At 43.5% G+C, this 17,035-nt stretch overlaps 1 protein-coding gene across 1 annotated transcript; it reads right to left on the bottom strand.

Moving 5' to 3' along the window:
* Positions 1–13,497: 13,497 nt before the first annotated feature.
* LOC311058549 (cysteine--tRNA ligase, cytoplasmic-like) lies at positions 13,498–15,702 on the bottom strand (the record flags this gene model as incomplete). Its single annotated transcript, XM_084076012.1, has 1 exon — positions 13,498–15,702. Exon 1 carries the CDS (start codon positions 15,595–15,597, stop codon positions 13,498–13,500), a length of 2,100 nt encoding a protein of 699 aa, XP_083932138.1. The 5' UTR covers positions 15,598–15,702.
* Between the last annotated feature and the right edge of the window lie 1,333 nt (positions 15,703–17,035).

Consider the following 17,035-nt stretch of genomic DNA (forward strand, 5'->3'; position numbering starts at 1 on the left):
CCCGGGTTAGAATCCGACCATGTCATCCTCGCTCCCTGACGAATTTCCGGACTTGCTCACTTGTGGAAAAAAAAAAGATATTATTTAGGCTCTGATTTAGGGGTTTGTGATCACATACCAAATAAATAAAAAGCAGAACCCCCCAGGAGAAAGGGGGAAGCAGGGCCTACAGGTGGACCGACTGAGCTACTTTGGACCTGGTGCCCCCTGTAGAATCTGTTTCCCCCTTTGAGTGCAAAGTAAATACCAAAGTACAAGTGGTACGTGACAACGAGAGCAGCAACAGGGGAATGAGATTTAGCTTAATTAAGACAACAAATAAGTCAGCGGCTTGACACGTCACAGTTACATAGTGCATAGTGGTATACGTGTGCGTGTCACCTACTCGAGTATATCTACCTTTCCTCTGTGTGTTTTAAGCTTCTGTTGTGCAGAGAGGAACCTCTCCTCAGCATCCACAACGCCTCAAGAGGGTCCTATATTGAACAAACATCTCTGGAAGAGTGTCTCTTGCTCAACATTCTGCTGAAGAAAAAAAAAGGACATTATTTGGATCTCAGGTTCCACATAGAAACGGCTTGGCTCAAAATGTAGATCTTGAATTTCATGTGACCAGTCTCTTTGTGACGATCAGTAATCTCTGACGTATCAGTGACGTATGACTCCAAATTTGGGCCAGCCTGGTAAACCATCCCTGTTGCGTGAATTCACATTCTCATGTGTCTTTTGCAGACCGGTCTGGCCCCTAGCACTGGGTGAGCGTTTTGTAGAAACTCAAAAGTGGAAGAGCCAATCAGCATCTGTCAATCACAGGGCCCTGAGCACAGGCGCTGCTTGACTCTTCCCCTTTTTGGTTTCTGCAAAACGCCCACCCAGGGCGACAAATGATGATGTGAATTCACGCAACCGCAATTGGTTTCAGCCCAATCAGAGACCTGATTTCCATTATGAAATTAAAGTTCAGTATTTCAGAAATTGTGGCGGTACGTATGTGGCCTACTGGCAATATGTGTACAACTTTTGGTTGCTGATCAGTCAAGTGGTTTGCATGATTATCTCTGAGCAGACACACATGCGCAGAAAAACAGACCGTTGTATAATGCTAGCCTCTAAAATGCCACACATTAAAATAAAAATAATCTCACCTGGAAGGAGTGCATATGTCTTCCTGCAGCTGGGCCCGGGTTAGAATCCGACCCGGGGTGGTGGCAGGTGCAAAGAAAACATCAACTATGTGACTGGGAACAAGAGCAACAGGGGAATGAGGCAAGCATAAATAAGCAGACAAATAAGTCAGCTGCTTAACACGTCACAGTTACATAGTGGTGCACGTGTGCGTGCATGTCATCTTCTCTAGTATATCTACCTGAACTAACTGGCAAGCTATGCATTATTTCAGTTGGATATACCCTTGAATTACCTTTGATCTAGAGTATTTACATCTGTTGTATTACTGTGTCTGATTGCAGAGTCTCTCTTGAAGGCTGGTGATTCTCCCTCCTTTTGGAGTTGCAGGATGGTCTCATCTCTCACCTGCAACTGATTTGTCTTTTGTGGTTTTAAGCTTGTGCTGTGCAGAGAGAAACTTTTCCCTCAGCCTCCAGCCTCCACAACACCTCAAGAAGGTCCTCTGGTGGACGAAGAGCTCTGGAAGAGCGTCCTTTGCCTAACAGTCAGCTGAAGAAGAAAATCGGAAATTACGTGGATCCACATAGAAACGTCTCGGCTCCAACGTTGTGCATGATTAATTCTGGACAGACAGACACATAGAGATAAAGACTCTGTCATATACAGCTAGCCTCAAATGAAGAGGATCTACCAAGGTGGAAAGAAGCGGCACACCAAAATAAAATGTCAAGACTGAACTCAGTTAACCATCTCTTTAATTCTGAAGAGTTTCGGCATGTAGCCTTCATCAGAGCTCTGATGAAGGCTATTATGCCGAAACTCATCAGATTCAGAATGAAAGAAATAGTTAACTGCGATTTTATTTTGGAGTACCGCTTCTTTCCACCTTGGTGGATTCTTTTCATTTGAGTATGTTTTGTTAGTGGAGCACCCACGGCCAAGGAGGGCTGCTCCAGTTTTAGATAATACGGCTAGCCTCTCGCAATGCCATGCAGTAAAACAAATTCATAAAAAATCTCACCTGGTAGAAGTGCAAACCTTTCCTGCAGCTGCATGTCATCCTCTCTCTCCCGCAGTTCCAGTCTTGCTCCCTTAGAACAAAGTAAAAATGAAACATTTATTTGGGCTCTGCTGCTTCAGGGATTTGTGATCAAGAAAAAGTCTTGACCAATTGGGTCATGCTTGCGCAGATTGTTCTGGAGTGTCTGATTGAACTATGTCCCTGAACTCTTCACAGGATTCCACTTTATGGCCCATGGCATAGTTTGGTGTTGTTCTCTGCGGTATACTTCCAGTCAGCCTCCATGGCCGAGGATAGCTGTCTCCAGTGCGGATAAAAAGACTGCATTGCCCTCCAACTTTATCAAGTAAGTAACTAAGATTGAAGGAGCTGATTGTCGGTATCAGCCGCGTACGCAGGAGTCTATCCCTGTTGCGATGCAATAGACCCCTGGGAGATGGATTGCTGAGGTGCAACGCCCAGTACTTACCACACAACCTGCCGCATCCAAGTCGAACTCATGACCTTGTGGTTCAAAGGCAAGAGCTCTACCGACTGAGCTACCCAGACGATTCATCAAGCCATCCTCATAATACCAGAATGAGCTTGTGGATTTCCAGTTGTTGAGACCATGAGGCTGTGAATTCCTTTTGAACACTTTCCCTCTAACTGCTATTATCACCACATGTGGCAATTTATTGAACGTGGGAAAAGAATGGCACATGGAAATTATAAATGGAACCATAGACATTGTCTCTTGAGCATCGCCAATCTATAAACCCAGCAGAGAGAAATATCAAATACATCATTTACTCAACAGCATTAGTAGCCGATGAGTCATTTAGGACATTTGATAAGAGCCCTGCATTTATTGTACTCAAAGTTCAGCTAGTTCAGCTAGCTCAAAAGGAGAAAAATGAATGAATGAGGAGAACGGATCCTAATTTTCGAGGCTGCCGTGATGATGATACTTCGTCGTACTACATGTACAAATAACGAAAATAGCCTACAAGCTTATATGTCGCATCGCATTGCTATTTTCGCCAATTTTGGAAATAAAATAAAATCTGACACATTTTGAGAAAACATCGGGTGCCAGGGTTAATGGGGTTAACATTTTAATTGAATTGTTAAATCTGTGATATTATCAAACAAATATCAAACATATCAGACAGTCTACATTTCCCAAAAGGAAATGGATGTATTTAATTCAGACTGACCAGAAGCAGGGATAAAACATATCCCCACCAACCATAGAAATGAATGACTGGGAGGGGGTATCAAAAGCAGAGGCATGCATTTCCGTCCACCATGACAGTAAGTAAGCAGCCTTGGGAACCAATGTTTCCCGAGCCATGTGCCCCCTAGGACAGGAGCCTGTTTCTGTAGCGTGAGGATGCTTGATGTACGAGGACACCCCCTGGACATGACGCTACAGGGACTTACCCCCAATCCAACCCGTGTTGCCGAGTGCTAAGCAGGGAGGCATTGGGTCCCATATATATAGTCTGTACTGTGACCCGGGCGCGGGGTAGGACGGACACTCTAGCCACAAGGACCACCGAGCCGCCGGTCCCTGACAGAACATACTGTCATTCTCCTTCTGCAACCTGCTCAATAAGCCGCTTTCTCTCAACACGACTACTGGTTCTTCTCCAACTCGTCTATGCGACTCTTGAGCTGCTTCTTCTCGATCTCTAGCGTCTCGGCAAGATGCCCTTGCTGGATCTTGTCAGTCTCCAGTCTGTCGACGTTGTTCCTGAGCTGCTTGACCCCGAACTCCAGTTGGGTGACGTAATTCTTGAACCTGTTCTCTTCCTCCCGTTTCTTCTTCCGATAGTTCCTGACGGACTCCTTGTTCTTCTCGAGACGTTGCTTCCTCTTGCGCAGGGCGTCGTCGCTGAGCTGCTGCTGCTGGGGGCTGTGCAAGGCGCACATCATCATCGTCCCCGGGCCGAAGCTCGAACCGGGGTAGGCGGGCATGTCTCCCGGGGCAGACGGCAGTGCCATGTCGCTGGGTTGGATGTATGCATACTGCATGGAGGCGTATCCATGGCCGGGGTAATGCAGTTGTTGTTCATTGGACATGGCGGCCATGGACGGCACTTGCAACCCGTCGATATTGTAGAAGTATTGCTGTTGTTGTTCATGCTTGTTCTGGTAAACAGGTTTAGGTGGATGGACGTTACCTGTGTGATCATGTTGCGTCCCTTCTGCATTCGTCTTCACCTCTGTGGGGGGGTGAGCTAGCGGTTGTTGCATCCTACTGCCTATCGCATCCATCCATCCTTCCATCTTCTACCACGTCTGTTTCTTGACTTCTATAGCAAAAGGCGAAAGCGTCGTCGTTGGACTGTACGGTATTACGGTTAATCACTTTAGACTTCTCTTTCTCTCGCTGTCTCTGGGCTTGTGACGTGTTCTATGTCGCTGTCGAAGACGACATCACAACACCTTATACAGACTGACCGGAGCTGTGTTCTGACATCACTCACAACACAAACCGTGGCCATGTACAGTGTGCCTGACAGCTCCCATTTGCGCAAGTACAGTATACCCTTTGCAGGTCGGGCACAGTGTACAGTATGCTTGGATGCTGGACGTTTTTACCTTGCACATGCACATTTCTCTCTTATCTCTCTTAGATGGAACTGGATCCATTGACGCCATTAAGGGCAATCTAACGCTGTTAATGTTGCATCAATCATTTCTAAACCTTTTTAATTTCAAGGGCCCCCAAGTTTGATTATGTATAAGGCCACGGATACCTAATTTGACACCATTTAAAATAAAGAAATCTCTGGGACCTCAATCTACACCGTAAAATCCTTTGACCCGTAAGGGTCCATTTCGTTCCAGTCTTACACTCGTGGTGTTACATCACTGCCAGCGGTCCAGTGCCAACCTGGAGGATTTCTCTGCTTGATATATATACAGTATATATCGTCTCTGTCGGGTGGAAACCTCATTATGTCCAAAACTGTTACTTTTCATGATTCAAATTCAAAAATAGCAAAAGTAGCAGATTGACAATCTTAGATCTGCCACTTTTAATGACTTTGTGTGACGCTGTAATGTGATCAAGTAGGGTGTTAATTTAAGAAAAAACACAAACAGTTAAAATATGGAGATAAGAGGTTTCTGCCCGACAACAACGATATATAATATAAATGCAGGTGTGGATGATAATAAATATTTGATCTTGGCATTCAGGCTGTGCTTCATATTGCTCCCTGCTCTTAAATGCTCATCTTCTAATTGTGCTGAGAAAACAGAAGCAGAGACCACAAGGTGACGCTAGGGCGGCGCTGGGTGCAAAGAACCAACAGAGGAAAGAGGCCAGCTTAAATAAGAGGCCAAATTTGTTAGCTGCTTGACACGTCACGGTTACATAAGCAGGTGATGAGCACACGCACGTGTGACGCACTTGAGTATAGAACAAATCATCATGACATCACCACAGCCAGAAATATGTATTTCCGGGTAGATAACGCCGGCCGCGTCGCATTGGAGCAGTATTGTTCAGTAACCTTATTTCTGGGTGACCAGGAGGGCACTTTTTTGACAATTAGAAATAAATATTATTTATTTTGTTATCAATATCTACAGGCTGACTAACTAGACTCTGACACTTTATTTTATATTTTGAAAACGTCCTTAGATACTATTCTACAAGGAAATACCTGTTTGTTTACAAACATTCACGCTTTCTGATCTGGTCTGTATCTACAGTAACTGAACTAGCTCGCAAGCTGAACTAACAAATAGGTCGGCAATTTATTTTTGTATCATGTAAAATACAGGTGCGAATATTTGATCTTGTTAAATCTTATCCTGTGATATTATAACACAAATATCAAACATATCAGACAGTCTACAAACTGACAACACGTCGCAATGTGCCACGTTTAAGTGGTTAAAGGAGCACACTTAACAGTGACATCATTGGTATGCAGGTTTGGTCAATTCAAACAAGATTTTAAAAGAATAAGAAAAAACTAGAAAATGTGCTCCTCGGAGCACAAGTCTCCGCCAGCAGACCCGTGCTATTTTAACCAAAGGAAATCACTTACCCTATCTTTAACCATAGTTTTCTAGAAATGTTCTGATTCTTAGATTAGAACATCTAAGGATTAGAACATGTTAGCTTGGCTAACATGTTCAATCAGCCAAGCTAACATGTCCAATGTTAGCTTGGCTGATGGCACTGATGTCACTTCAAAACAACATGTTTCCGCGCGCGCGGTTATTGCGGTTATATTGGGCGTTTTTGGGCGTTTTTTGGTTACTTTATTTCGGTTTTAGGGTTAGGGTTAGGGTATATATATTATGTATATTATATATATTTTTTTTTTAAGCCTATTAAATCCAAGGCCCCCCATTGGCTCAGGGCCCTGTGCATGTGCACACTTTGCCCAAGCCATAATCCGTCCCTGGTAGGACACAGACATGGTGCCATCTTACAATAAGCATTAGTATGATGAGCAAAATTATAATGACGATAAGGTTGAAAATGGGTAAAGTGCTCCTTTAATGGGACAATACTTTTCTCCCTTTACATCATGTTATATTAAGGACTACTTGAAACTAGTAATAATAATAATAATACCTGGGATTTATATAGCGCTTTTCTGAGTACTCAAAGTCGCTTTACAAGGCTAAACTAAGTGGAACATAATCAAAACGAAACAACTTTAATGAGAAAATACAGAGATTAAAACAGTGATTGAAAACAGGTCAATAAAGTACTAATTGACCAGGAAATAAATGTACTGTACATACTGCAGTATGCATCTTTTTTCCTGGTAAATTAGTAACGTAGCCTACATAAGTTAACGTACATTGTGTACAGTATGTTCTAGCCATAAGTGACATATTTACATTGTGTTCGTAATGTGTTCATTCTGCATGTATTGCAAATAAGTTAATATAAAATTATATATCTAATCACAAGGTTTGATCCTATTATTTATTATCTTTAATTACATTTCATCAGTCCGGTGGGTGGACCTACGGGACCCGCCCGCTGTTCCAAGTATTTTCCTCACAGTTGGTTTTGATGATATCTAACAATTCTCAACAAAAACACAAATCTGCGGTTGATATCTTGGACTGGTTGACATGTGCTTGTTGTTCACATGTATGGCCATAATCAGAACCTCACAAAGATCATTCAGAAACTTACATTTTATTGTGTTTTAGTTCCAACTTTGGTCTTCTCCGTTTGTGTCATCACTTTCATGTTGGTTTCATCATGGTTTCATCATTGGTAGCACGACCTGAAAAATGACATGAAAAAGGTATATTTAACAGTTATAAAAAAAAAAACAATCCTTACACCACCTTTAATCCATTAAGACCAGGAACGCATTTATGTACTTTTTTGATTTCTTTAGTTATTCAAAAATAGCAGATATACAAGCTCATAGTGCGGCACGAGTGCCACGCTACGAGCTTGTAGATCTGCTATTTATGAGAAAAGGTGAACATTAACATTTTATGCAAATATTGAATATATATATATTTTTTAAGCGAACATTTCCAACTCAAATTTTTGCTTCTAAGGGGTCCCTGGAACAAAATATTTTTAGATGGGGGTTTGCGGCCTCAGGTCTTAATGGGTTAAGACAAAACAAGGAACAATGTGATGTCAAAACACACAGGGCTAAAGCCCCTGTTAACTCTCCTTCTGCTCAAACAGGCATTCACAATCATTTCTAATAATTAGAATGTCATACTCACCCCGAGATGATCACTCCATCACCACCACACCCTTTGGCTTAATGGCATAATGACTAAATTGCAAGAAATGGGGGAAAAGGGGGGAAAAAAAGATAATAAAAAAAGAAATGTTATAGGAGGGGCCAAGCTTAGCATCATCTGATCCACTGGTTCTCAACATGAGGGCCAGGGCCCACTGGTGGGCCATGAGGGTATTGCAAGTGGGCCTCCAAATAATTAAGATTTTAATAATTCAACATTAATATTACAACATTAGTTTCATTGATCCAAGGTGGAACACAATCAAATGATTGATCATTCAAATAAACATGCTCTGGAAATGCACACGATCCACCCATCTGTGTTAAGTGGTCAGATGGGTGGGCCGGCGAAGGCTTTCGAGATTTTCAAAGTAGGCCCCAATCTAGAAAAGATTGAGAACCGCTAATCCAGTCAAGAGGGATCGTGATAGAAGGAAATGGCGGCTAGATGACACGGATACACCTATTCTTCTGCCTACACGTACATCATGTCCTAGTATGAGCGTCCTTCTCAAGATCGGTGGTTGTTGCAATAACCTGCATGCACTACAATACCTCCCCATGCGTGTACCGCATGGGGAGGGAGGGCAAACATCTTAACCACTAGACTAAAGGGGAATTCCCTCTTGGCCGGTGGAGATACAGTATTAGGCTTGTAGATTCATCAGGCAGAGGCTCTGAGCCACTCTGCTCCCAACGGGAAATCCAATCCGGGTCACAGCACCACAGCGCCATGTAACGCCCGGGATTCAAACCCAGGTCTCCGGCGTGGAAAGCCAGCATCTTATTCACTAGCCTAAAGGGCAATTTCCCCTTGTCCGTGAAAGATTAGGCTTTCTCGTATAACCCTAGCACCTTGCTCAGGCGGAAGGCACCTTGCTCAGGCGGAAGGATGGATGTCGGATTGGGCTGAAACATTGCCCAAATGTGGAAACGATACTGTGAAGTCACAGTACTGATGTCATTGACTTGGCCACATCACGTCCGACGCTCCACATGGAAGACACGCCGTTATCGTGTTACCTTATATTTACCGCGACCTGTCGTGTCAGTCAGCTAGCTGCCTCTCTTCTCCACTTCCAGGGTGTCGACGCGGTTCTTGAGCTGCTTCTTCTCATAGTCCAACGTGTCGACGAGATACTTGAGCTGCTTCTTCTCCACCTCCAGCGTGACGACGCGATTCTGGAGCTGCTCGTACTCGGCCTTCAGCCTGTCGACGCAGGTCCTGAACCTCACCTCGTCCTCCCGCTTCTTCTGCCGGTAGACTCTGACGGACTCCCGGTTCTTCGCCAGACGAATCTTCCTCTTGCGCTCGGCATCGGGCGGAGGCTGGTCGGGGGGGCGCATTATCATCATGGGATACCCAGACATGTCTCCTGTTGTGGCAGGTGGCATTGTGGGTGGCGGCATGTAATACTGCATGGTGTTATAGTCCTGGTTGGGGTAATGAAGTTGTTGGAAATTTAAATAAGAGTATTGTTCATGCTTGTTGTAAGCAGTTGTAGGAATAACGGCTCCTTGGAGATGGGCGTTACCTGACTGACCAGGTTGCGCTGTCTCTTCTGGGTTAATCTTCACCTCTGTAAGAGGAACAGGAAGAGCTTTTGGTGACATCTTGCTCGGGTGTTCTTCTTTCAGGTTGAAACCTTTGACCTGTATCAGACTTTGTTTATTTACAATCTCCCTTACCTTCTATCTCTGTAATCTCTTGTTCTCGACACTCCGGGTCACGCTTGCTACTACACTAGGTCATACGTCATCATAACACCTCATATAGGCTGACAGGCACTGCTCTGACATCACGCACAACACAAACCGTTGCCATGCATGCCATAACATTGCCGATTTGCACAGAGGGCCCTTGTCGTCCGTCCCTGAGTGTGTCCTGAATATGGCATTGTACATGCTCGGATGTTGAATGTTCTTGTATCTGCAAAGATTTCTCTCTTAAATGGCATTGGATCCATTGAATTTCAATGCTACTTTCCAGCCAAAACCATCTATAATGCATTATGTTCGCATTTATTTTGCATTATAATGCGCTTATAAGGCATTATAACACTCGTTATAAATGTTTATATTCATGCATAACAACTTATAAGGTTTAAGAAGTATTATAAGTGCTGGACATAATGCATTATACGCAGTGGAGCAGCACATAATAACTACCAGGTAACACGTTACTAAAAGTTCATGTTATAATTGCATAAATTATAATGCATTTTAATGCACTTATATGGCTTCATAACACTCATTATAAATGTTTATAATTATGCATAACAACTTATAACAAAGACACTTTATAACCCACTAAGTTTTGGTAGTTATAGTTCCACTGAGCTTATAATGCATTATGACCAGCACTTATAATACGTCATAAACTTGTTATAAGTTGTCATACATGATTTTATAAACACTTCCACACGATGCCGTACCAACACATCTGGATGCTGGATCCTGAACTTAGTGACCATATTAGTCAGGATACATAAGTGTTCTTCTCCAAATTGTATGGTGCGATGATGGCTAACAGTACAACATCGATGAAGTTTGTTCAAGCGTGTTCATTAAAGGGCATGACAATAGAGACTACCACCAACCAGAGATTATTTTTACTCTTACATTCATCACTACTTTAACGGATTGAATTTAACTCAGCCCTGGGTTTAGTGCAAGCTGCACTTGAAAAAAAACAGAACAACATTAAAAGCTACAATAATTAAAACCAAGGAGTGCAAAGTTCAAGGATGCATACAACCGCACATAATAAGTGCGATGCGATGCGAGAGTGCGGTCTAGCCAACACCAACTCGGGACTCCTGGATCGCTGCCCTCCACACTCTCCTGTCTAGCATCAGGGTCTTCAGCTCTACAGTGTTGTTAGCTAAGCTGTTGCGCCGCAGTGCATCTACGCATCACTTCTTGCCTTTCCTGGCTTTGCCCTGGGTTTGCTCCCACAGTGTCAGTTTGCTTGCCACTAATTCCGGTTGCCTGACGCAGTGCCCCGCCAGCCACATCCGTCTCTCTCTTACTTTGTCTGTGACCCGTCCGTCCATGTGACTCCTAGTGCCATTCGTAGCATTCTTGTGTTGACTACATCCAGAGCCGGCCCAGCCAATAGGCAGAGTAGGCAATTGCCTATGACGCCATTAGGCTGGTGGGGCGCCCACCAAGCCAAGCTTTATTTTAATTTTTTTAAGAATTAAAAAATATACATATTTGGGCCTGATTCACTTAGCTGTTCGTAAATAGTGCAATAAAGTGACTAAAGGGGTGCGTATTTTCGAGCACATAAGTGTGTTTTGTTCAAAATGGGCCACTCCTGCAAACTTTAGATGTCAATCTTAGCCAATCAGGATGGAATATGAAAAGATAAAGGATAAAGGAGTGCTGCATTCATCCCTAGATAAGTGCAGAAACCGGTTAATTAATTTCATGGTACAGCAAAGTATAACATGACTCCTGTACACAAACATGCGTGCACAATGCACATGCAACAGCCACATGCCATGTGAATTAGCAACAACGTGCAGCAGAGGTAACATTTCTTTGATAAGACAACGTAAGTTACATTTCTTTGATAAGACTTTCAGAGGTCTCTCTCTCTCTCTCTCTCTCTCTCTCTCTCTCTCTCTCTCTCTATCTCTCTGCATGCCTGCATGACAGGAGATAATAAAACAACTTTTGATCTACTTAGACAGGCCCGGATTTATAGGAGTTGAGGCCCGTGGGCTAGAGTAATTTTCGAGGCCCCCCTGGCACGCATGGCGTGCGTGCATGCGCGCCCCGTTTAATCTTTTTCGGGTCTTTTCAGGGTTGTTTTTCTTTTTTAATTTGGTTATTTCCGTCCAAACAATGTACTCCTTGAAGTGGAGTAGTATATGGATGCATATTTATAGCAGAAAGAGCTTGTATGCATATTTATAGAAGAAAGAGCTTCACATTTAACTATAGCTATACATACTCATTCAATTCTGAACCGATTCTTAAAATTAAAAATTCTCTATTAGCTGTGAAGGGAAGGGTCTACTCTTCTTTCATGTGTATCAGTCATGATTGTTTCGCATCGCGCCTCTCCATTCAGAAATGCAATAGAAGAAGAACCGTCGCCCTAAAACACCCTCGCCCCAGGTCTAATCCGGTGGCCGCGGTCCGCGAAATGAATGGGGCAGTGTGTTTTAGGACAAGCGTTCCGTTTTCCACCCGAAATGGTGGAATGGCTCGTCGGAGACAGACCGCTTTTTTTTTTTTTTTAATATATATGATAGTTTTGGTTTAAATGTTCTAGCCTTGACGACCATGCAGTCTTATGCAAACGTTAAAATGTAAATTAAATAGCATTTTATTTAGACATATATAAAATGCTATAATAGACAATAATAGTGTGTATAGTTTCAATGTACATATCTTTTTTTAATCGATATTATTATAATGTTTAGACTGATGATAGGTTATTGGTTTATCTATGATCCTATAGATTACTGAGGCACTACCCTGTCTCTATGCATTTGATGTATTATCTCGTGTTTATCTTGCTTACTGTAAATCACGTCTGCTAAATGCCCAAATTGTAAATTGTAATTTTCCTTTTGTAATTTTACACAATGTCCCAGTTATTTGTGTTTGTTAAATAGCCTTATTTATCATCTAATAATAGGCTATGGGGGGAGGGCGCCATGGTAAAATCCTGCCTAGGGCACCAAATTCCTCAGGGCCAGCACTGACTCCATCCAGGGCCCTTTCCTGTTGTGCTGTGAGGGTCCATGTGATCTCATACAGCAGTACTGACTCCACTGTAGCTACAAACAGCCGCCTCTTGAGGTCTTCTCCCATGTCTGATTTCCACACTCTCCTCATCCCATGCAGGGCATTCCAGGCAAGTGCCCTCCAGACCTTCACATAAAATCAAACAATGAATCATGTACAATTTGTGTGAATAAGATGACAAGTGGGCAAACACACAATTAACAGCATAAGGCTTCTTTTTTATATATATATATAAAAAAAAATGTTTTAAGTAGAATTAAAAATGGTTATGGAGCTAGCAAGCCTTTGGTCCAACGGGCCCTGATGTTGGTCACCCTTTAAGTCAGCAGTACTTAAACTTTTTCGTGCCAAGGACCTACATTGATATGTATTTAAAAATGTTTTGTGCAAGGGACCCCCAGAAGAGAAAATGCATGTTTAAAAAAGCTAAATGATTATACAGTTTCCAAACATTTTCAATAGTTTTCAAATGTACAAGCTCACAGCGCTGTGAGCAGCGCTTGTACATCTGCTATTTTTGAATAGCCAACGTATAAATGGATAAAGTGGTTAAAATGATTGTGATGCTACGTTAACTATTTTTGCTGGGGACCCCCTGGAACCCTGGGGGGATTCTTGGGAGTCCTTGGGGGTCCACTTTTAGAACCAAAGCTTTAAGTGTTTAGAGCCGTGGGCCGCATGCCTTTTCAGAGCCTGTTTATTTTAAATATCAATCAATCGATTGTGTTTTGGCTTAGATCAATGGAATGGAACCAACATAGTATACTTTAAGCTCCTAATTATCGTTATCACAATGAAAACTTTTTTTTTCAAGGTTTTAAAGAATAAAATGCCATGATATTATTGTTTTATATTAATGTTATCATTAAAATCTTTGTGTTTTTGAGTTGGCAAATGGTTGCAATATCCTAAAAATTCTCTATTCAGTTTCTCTTGCGTCTCGTAGACTTTGCACAGTTTCTTGGCTTCTCTTTTGCTTATCTCGTTTCCATCAAGATCGTGAGTGGGGAAACCCGTTTTGTCAAACTTAGAATATTTGTCCGTTTCACTGAGAAACATTTCACTCGGAGGGATCTTCATCCTTGCAAGTTTAGCCATCTCTTGCTCTTGTTTCTTTCTGGCAGCTTGTTCTTTCTTCCTTGTCTTCTCCTCTTCCATCTTTTTCTTTGCATCTCTTTCCTTTAGCAGTGTCTCCTTGTCCACTAGCTTCACCTGCGTGGGAAGTCCCTCCAGGTCTTCCAGTCGGACTCCCAGTTCAGGTAAGGTGTCATCACGGACCGCGTCACACAGCTGCAGCAACTCTTCACAACTCGTCTCTTTCTGCTCTCTGGCAATCCTCCGCACGTTCTCTCTGAAGTCCGACAACACTTTCACATAAGGCATCACTGTGCTCTCCAGATCTACCCTTTGACCTTTCCCTCCTCCCACTGGAAATCCTATGGTCTCTGGTCCTTCAATAGCACCAAAGGTCTTCAGCATTGATGTGAGATACACAGCGACACTTTTAACTAGGAGGCGATTGAGTGTCAGCTTGTCAATCTTCCTGCTGGCGATGTACTTGTTGGTCAGGTGGATCAATGTCCTCATCTCCTCCATGGCAGCACGGGTATTGATGTTGTCACACAGAGCATCGTGGATGGCCGACTTCTTCTCATAGAATGAATGTTTAAGGTCATTCTCTGCCATGCCCCAATTGTCACACTGACCACTGGGAGAGCGTTGCAGTATGTCCTTGACATTGAGGAAGAATTCATTCATGAACTTTTCATATTGGACAGCTGACTGCATCGTGTTGTCAGAATAATCCATAGTATCCATCCAGGAGTGCATTAGGAAAGCCAGTCGGAGTTGGCGAGCTGTGTTCTCTGCCAGGGCGTCTTTTATTGTGACAAAGTTCTTGAGAGATTTAGACATCTTGCAGCCTGCAATCGTTAGGTGCCCGGTATGAAGGAAATAACGAACCCAACAATCATTCTCAAAGAAAGCCTCCGACTGAGCCAACTCGTTGTCATGATGGGGGAATCGGAGATCACATCCTCCTCCGTGGATGTCCATTGACTTTCCAAAGACGGAGCCAGCCATGGCTGAACATTCAATATGCCAACCTGGCCTGCCCTTTCCCCAAGGAGACTCCCAGGATGGCTCACCAGGCTTGGAGGCTTTCCACAAAGCAAAGTCATTTGGGGACTTTTTCTCATTTAACCTGTCAGTGGAGATGCTCAGGTCTCCCTCACCCTCTTGTAGAGCCTTCTGGTCACCTACCGCTTCGGGAACCAGCTTGGCGTACGAGTGCTGCTCGCTGGCATCAAACTTCACGGTGTCAAAGTAAACGGAGCCCTTTGATTCATACCCGTATCCTTTTGAGACAATGTCCTTTACAAAAGTCACAATCTCTGGCATATATTCACTGACCCGGGTGAGAACATCTGGCGGAAGGACATTCAAGTCTTCCATGTCTTTGACGTACTCTCCTTCCCAGTACTTAGGAAGGGTAGAGAAGATGGAGTTTTCAGTCACTTGGCTGCCAAACTGGGTGTCCAACCAGTCAGCCAGCAGGTCCTTGGCAGCCTCCAGTAGCCGCTGGGCCTGAGATTGTATGTCATCTACAGCAGCCTTGCTCTTCACAGCTTCCTGCAGAGGCTCTAGGGAAGCAGTGACTGCATCGTCCAAGTGTTTCAGCATCTTCTTCTTATCTTCATCTTTTGTCTCTTCCAGCTTAGCCTGAAAGGGGCCTCTGGCACTGAGGACATCTTGTAGCATTTGTTGGCCTCCTGGATTCTTCTCCTTGTATCTTTCCAACAGATGGTTCTGTCTAGCCCTCTTGATTATCTTGTCGTCTATGTCTGTGATGTTCATGCAGTACAGGACATCATATCTGAAATAGTCTTGAAGTATCCTTCGCAGAATATCAAAAGATATGTATGTTCTGGCATGTCCCATGTGTGATGCGTCATACACCGTAGGTCCACAGCAGTACCATGACACCTTCTTCCCATTCTGGGGTATGAACAGTTCTTTAGTCCTTGTCAGGCTGTTGTAGAGCCAAAGCTTTCCTTTTGTGCTGTTCTCCGGTGGTGGTGGTGGTGGTGGTGGTCTGTACCAGCGTTGTAAAAACGTACTCAGCAATAAACCCATGATCTCAGGTTCTGTAGATTTTAAATTGAGGAGCGGGGGGGTCCTTTGTTTTTGGAGGAGTGCAACTGACAAGATCAACAGCACTGCCAGGTTTGTTCTTTCTGTCTCTTCTGTATCTCACTTTCTTCTCTCCTATACCTCAAGTCTATCTCTTCTCTTCTCTCGACCACTCTTTCTGTCACTCTGGATATCTCTCACTCTCACTTTGAATATATATATGGAGTATTGAGACACAGAATTTCCTTTTTAAGGCATTTCAAACAGAGTCTGACCAGAACTCTGGTCTGACGTCACACAAACACAAACCATTGCCATGAAACAATGAATAACGCCGATTTGTATGCGCCCTTGTACACAATGTCAGCCATGATGTCAGTATATGACGTTTAGTTATCTCCATATTTGGGCATACACCAGACAGATGCGGATAATGTATACTAGAACGTTGGACGCTCTTACCTAGGACACATTTCTGTCTTAACACAACCATATATATATACACACACACACACACACACACACACACACACACACACACACACTCACACACACTCACACACACACACACACACACACACACACACACACACACACACACACACACACACACACACACACTCGCACACGCGCACACGCACACGCACTCTCTCACACACACACACACACACACACACACACACACACACACACACACACACACACACACACACACACACACACACACACACACACACACACACAGATATATATATACACACACACAGATATATAAAACGTTGACTGATGCACTTGGATGCACTTGGACACATCATCAGTGTTGTTACCTGGAGTCACTGGGTGTTTCGGGTCTTGCAACAGACACCCTCCTCCAAGCGACCGGACCGAGGCTGATCCGACCCCGGCCTGTGTCCAAGTGGCTTGCTGATGCCCCCACTGTCTCTTGGGGGTAGTTAGAGACAGTGCTAATTAGGGGTTAGGGTTAGCCTGGCACTTGCCAGACCGACTACGCAGATCCATACATGCTACATTGCAGCCTGCAACAGCCTGAATCCATGCCATCAGTCCGGCCAATGCCAGCCAATAAAATACAAAAAGTTCAGAATTATTACCATATACAAAGGCTTGACATTTTGATATTTTAGGGGCAAGGTCACTGGGCCTTTGGTTGTAAATGTTTTGGCCCAATGCCAGGGCAGGAAGGCCATCAGATAAGCAATGATTTTAAGTCCACAGAAATAAATAA

The sequence above is a fragment of the Gymnoscopelus microlampas genome, assembly GCF_963454915.1.
Source record: "Gymnoscopelus microlampas genome assembly, chromosome: 13".
Lineage (NCBI taxonomy): Eukaryota > Metazoa > Chordata > Actinopteri > Myctophiformes > Myctophidae > Gymnoscopelus > Gymnoscopelus microlampas.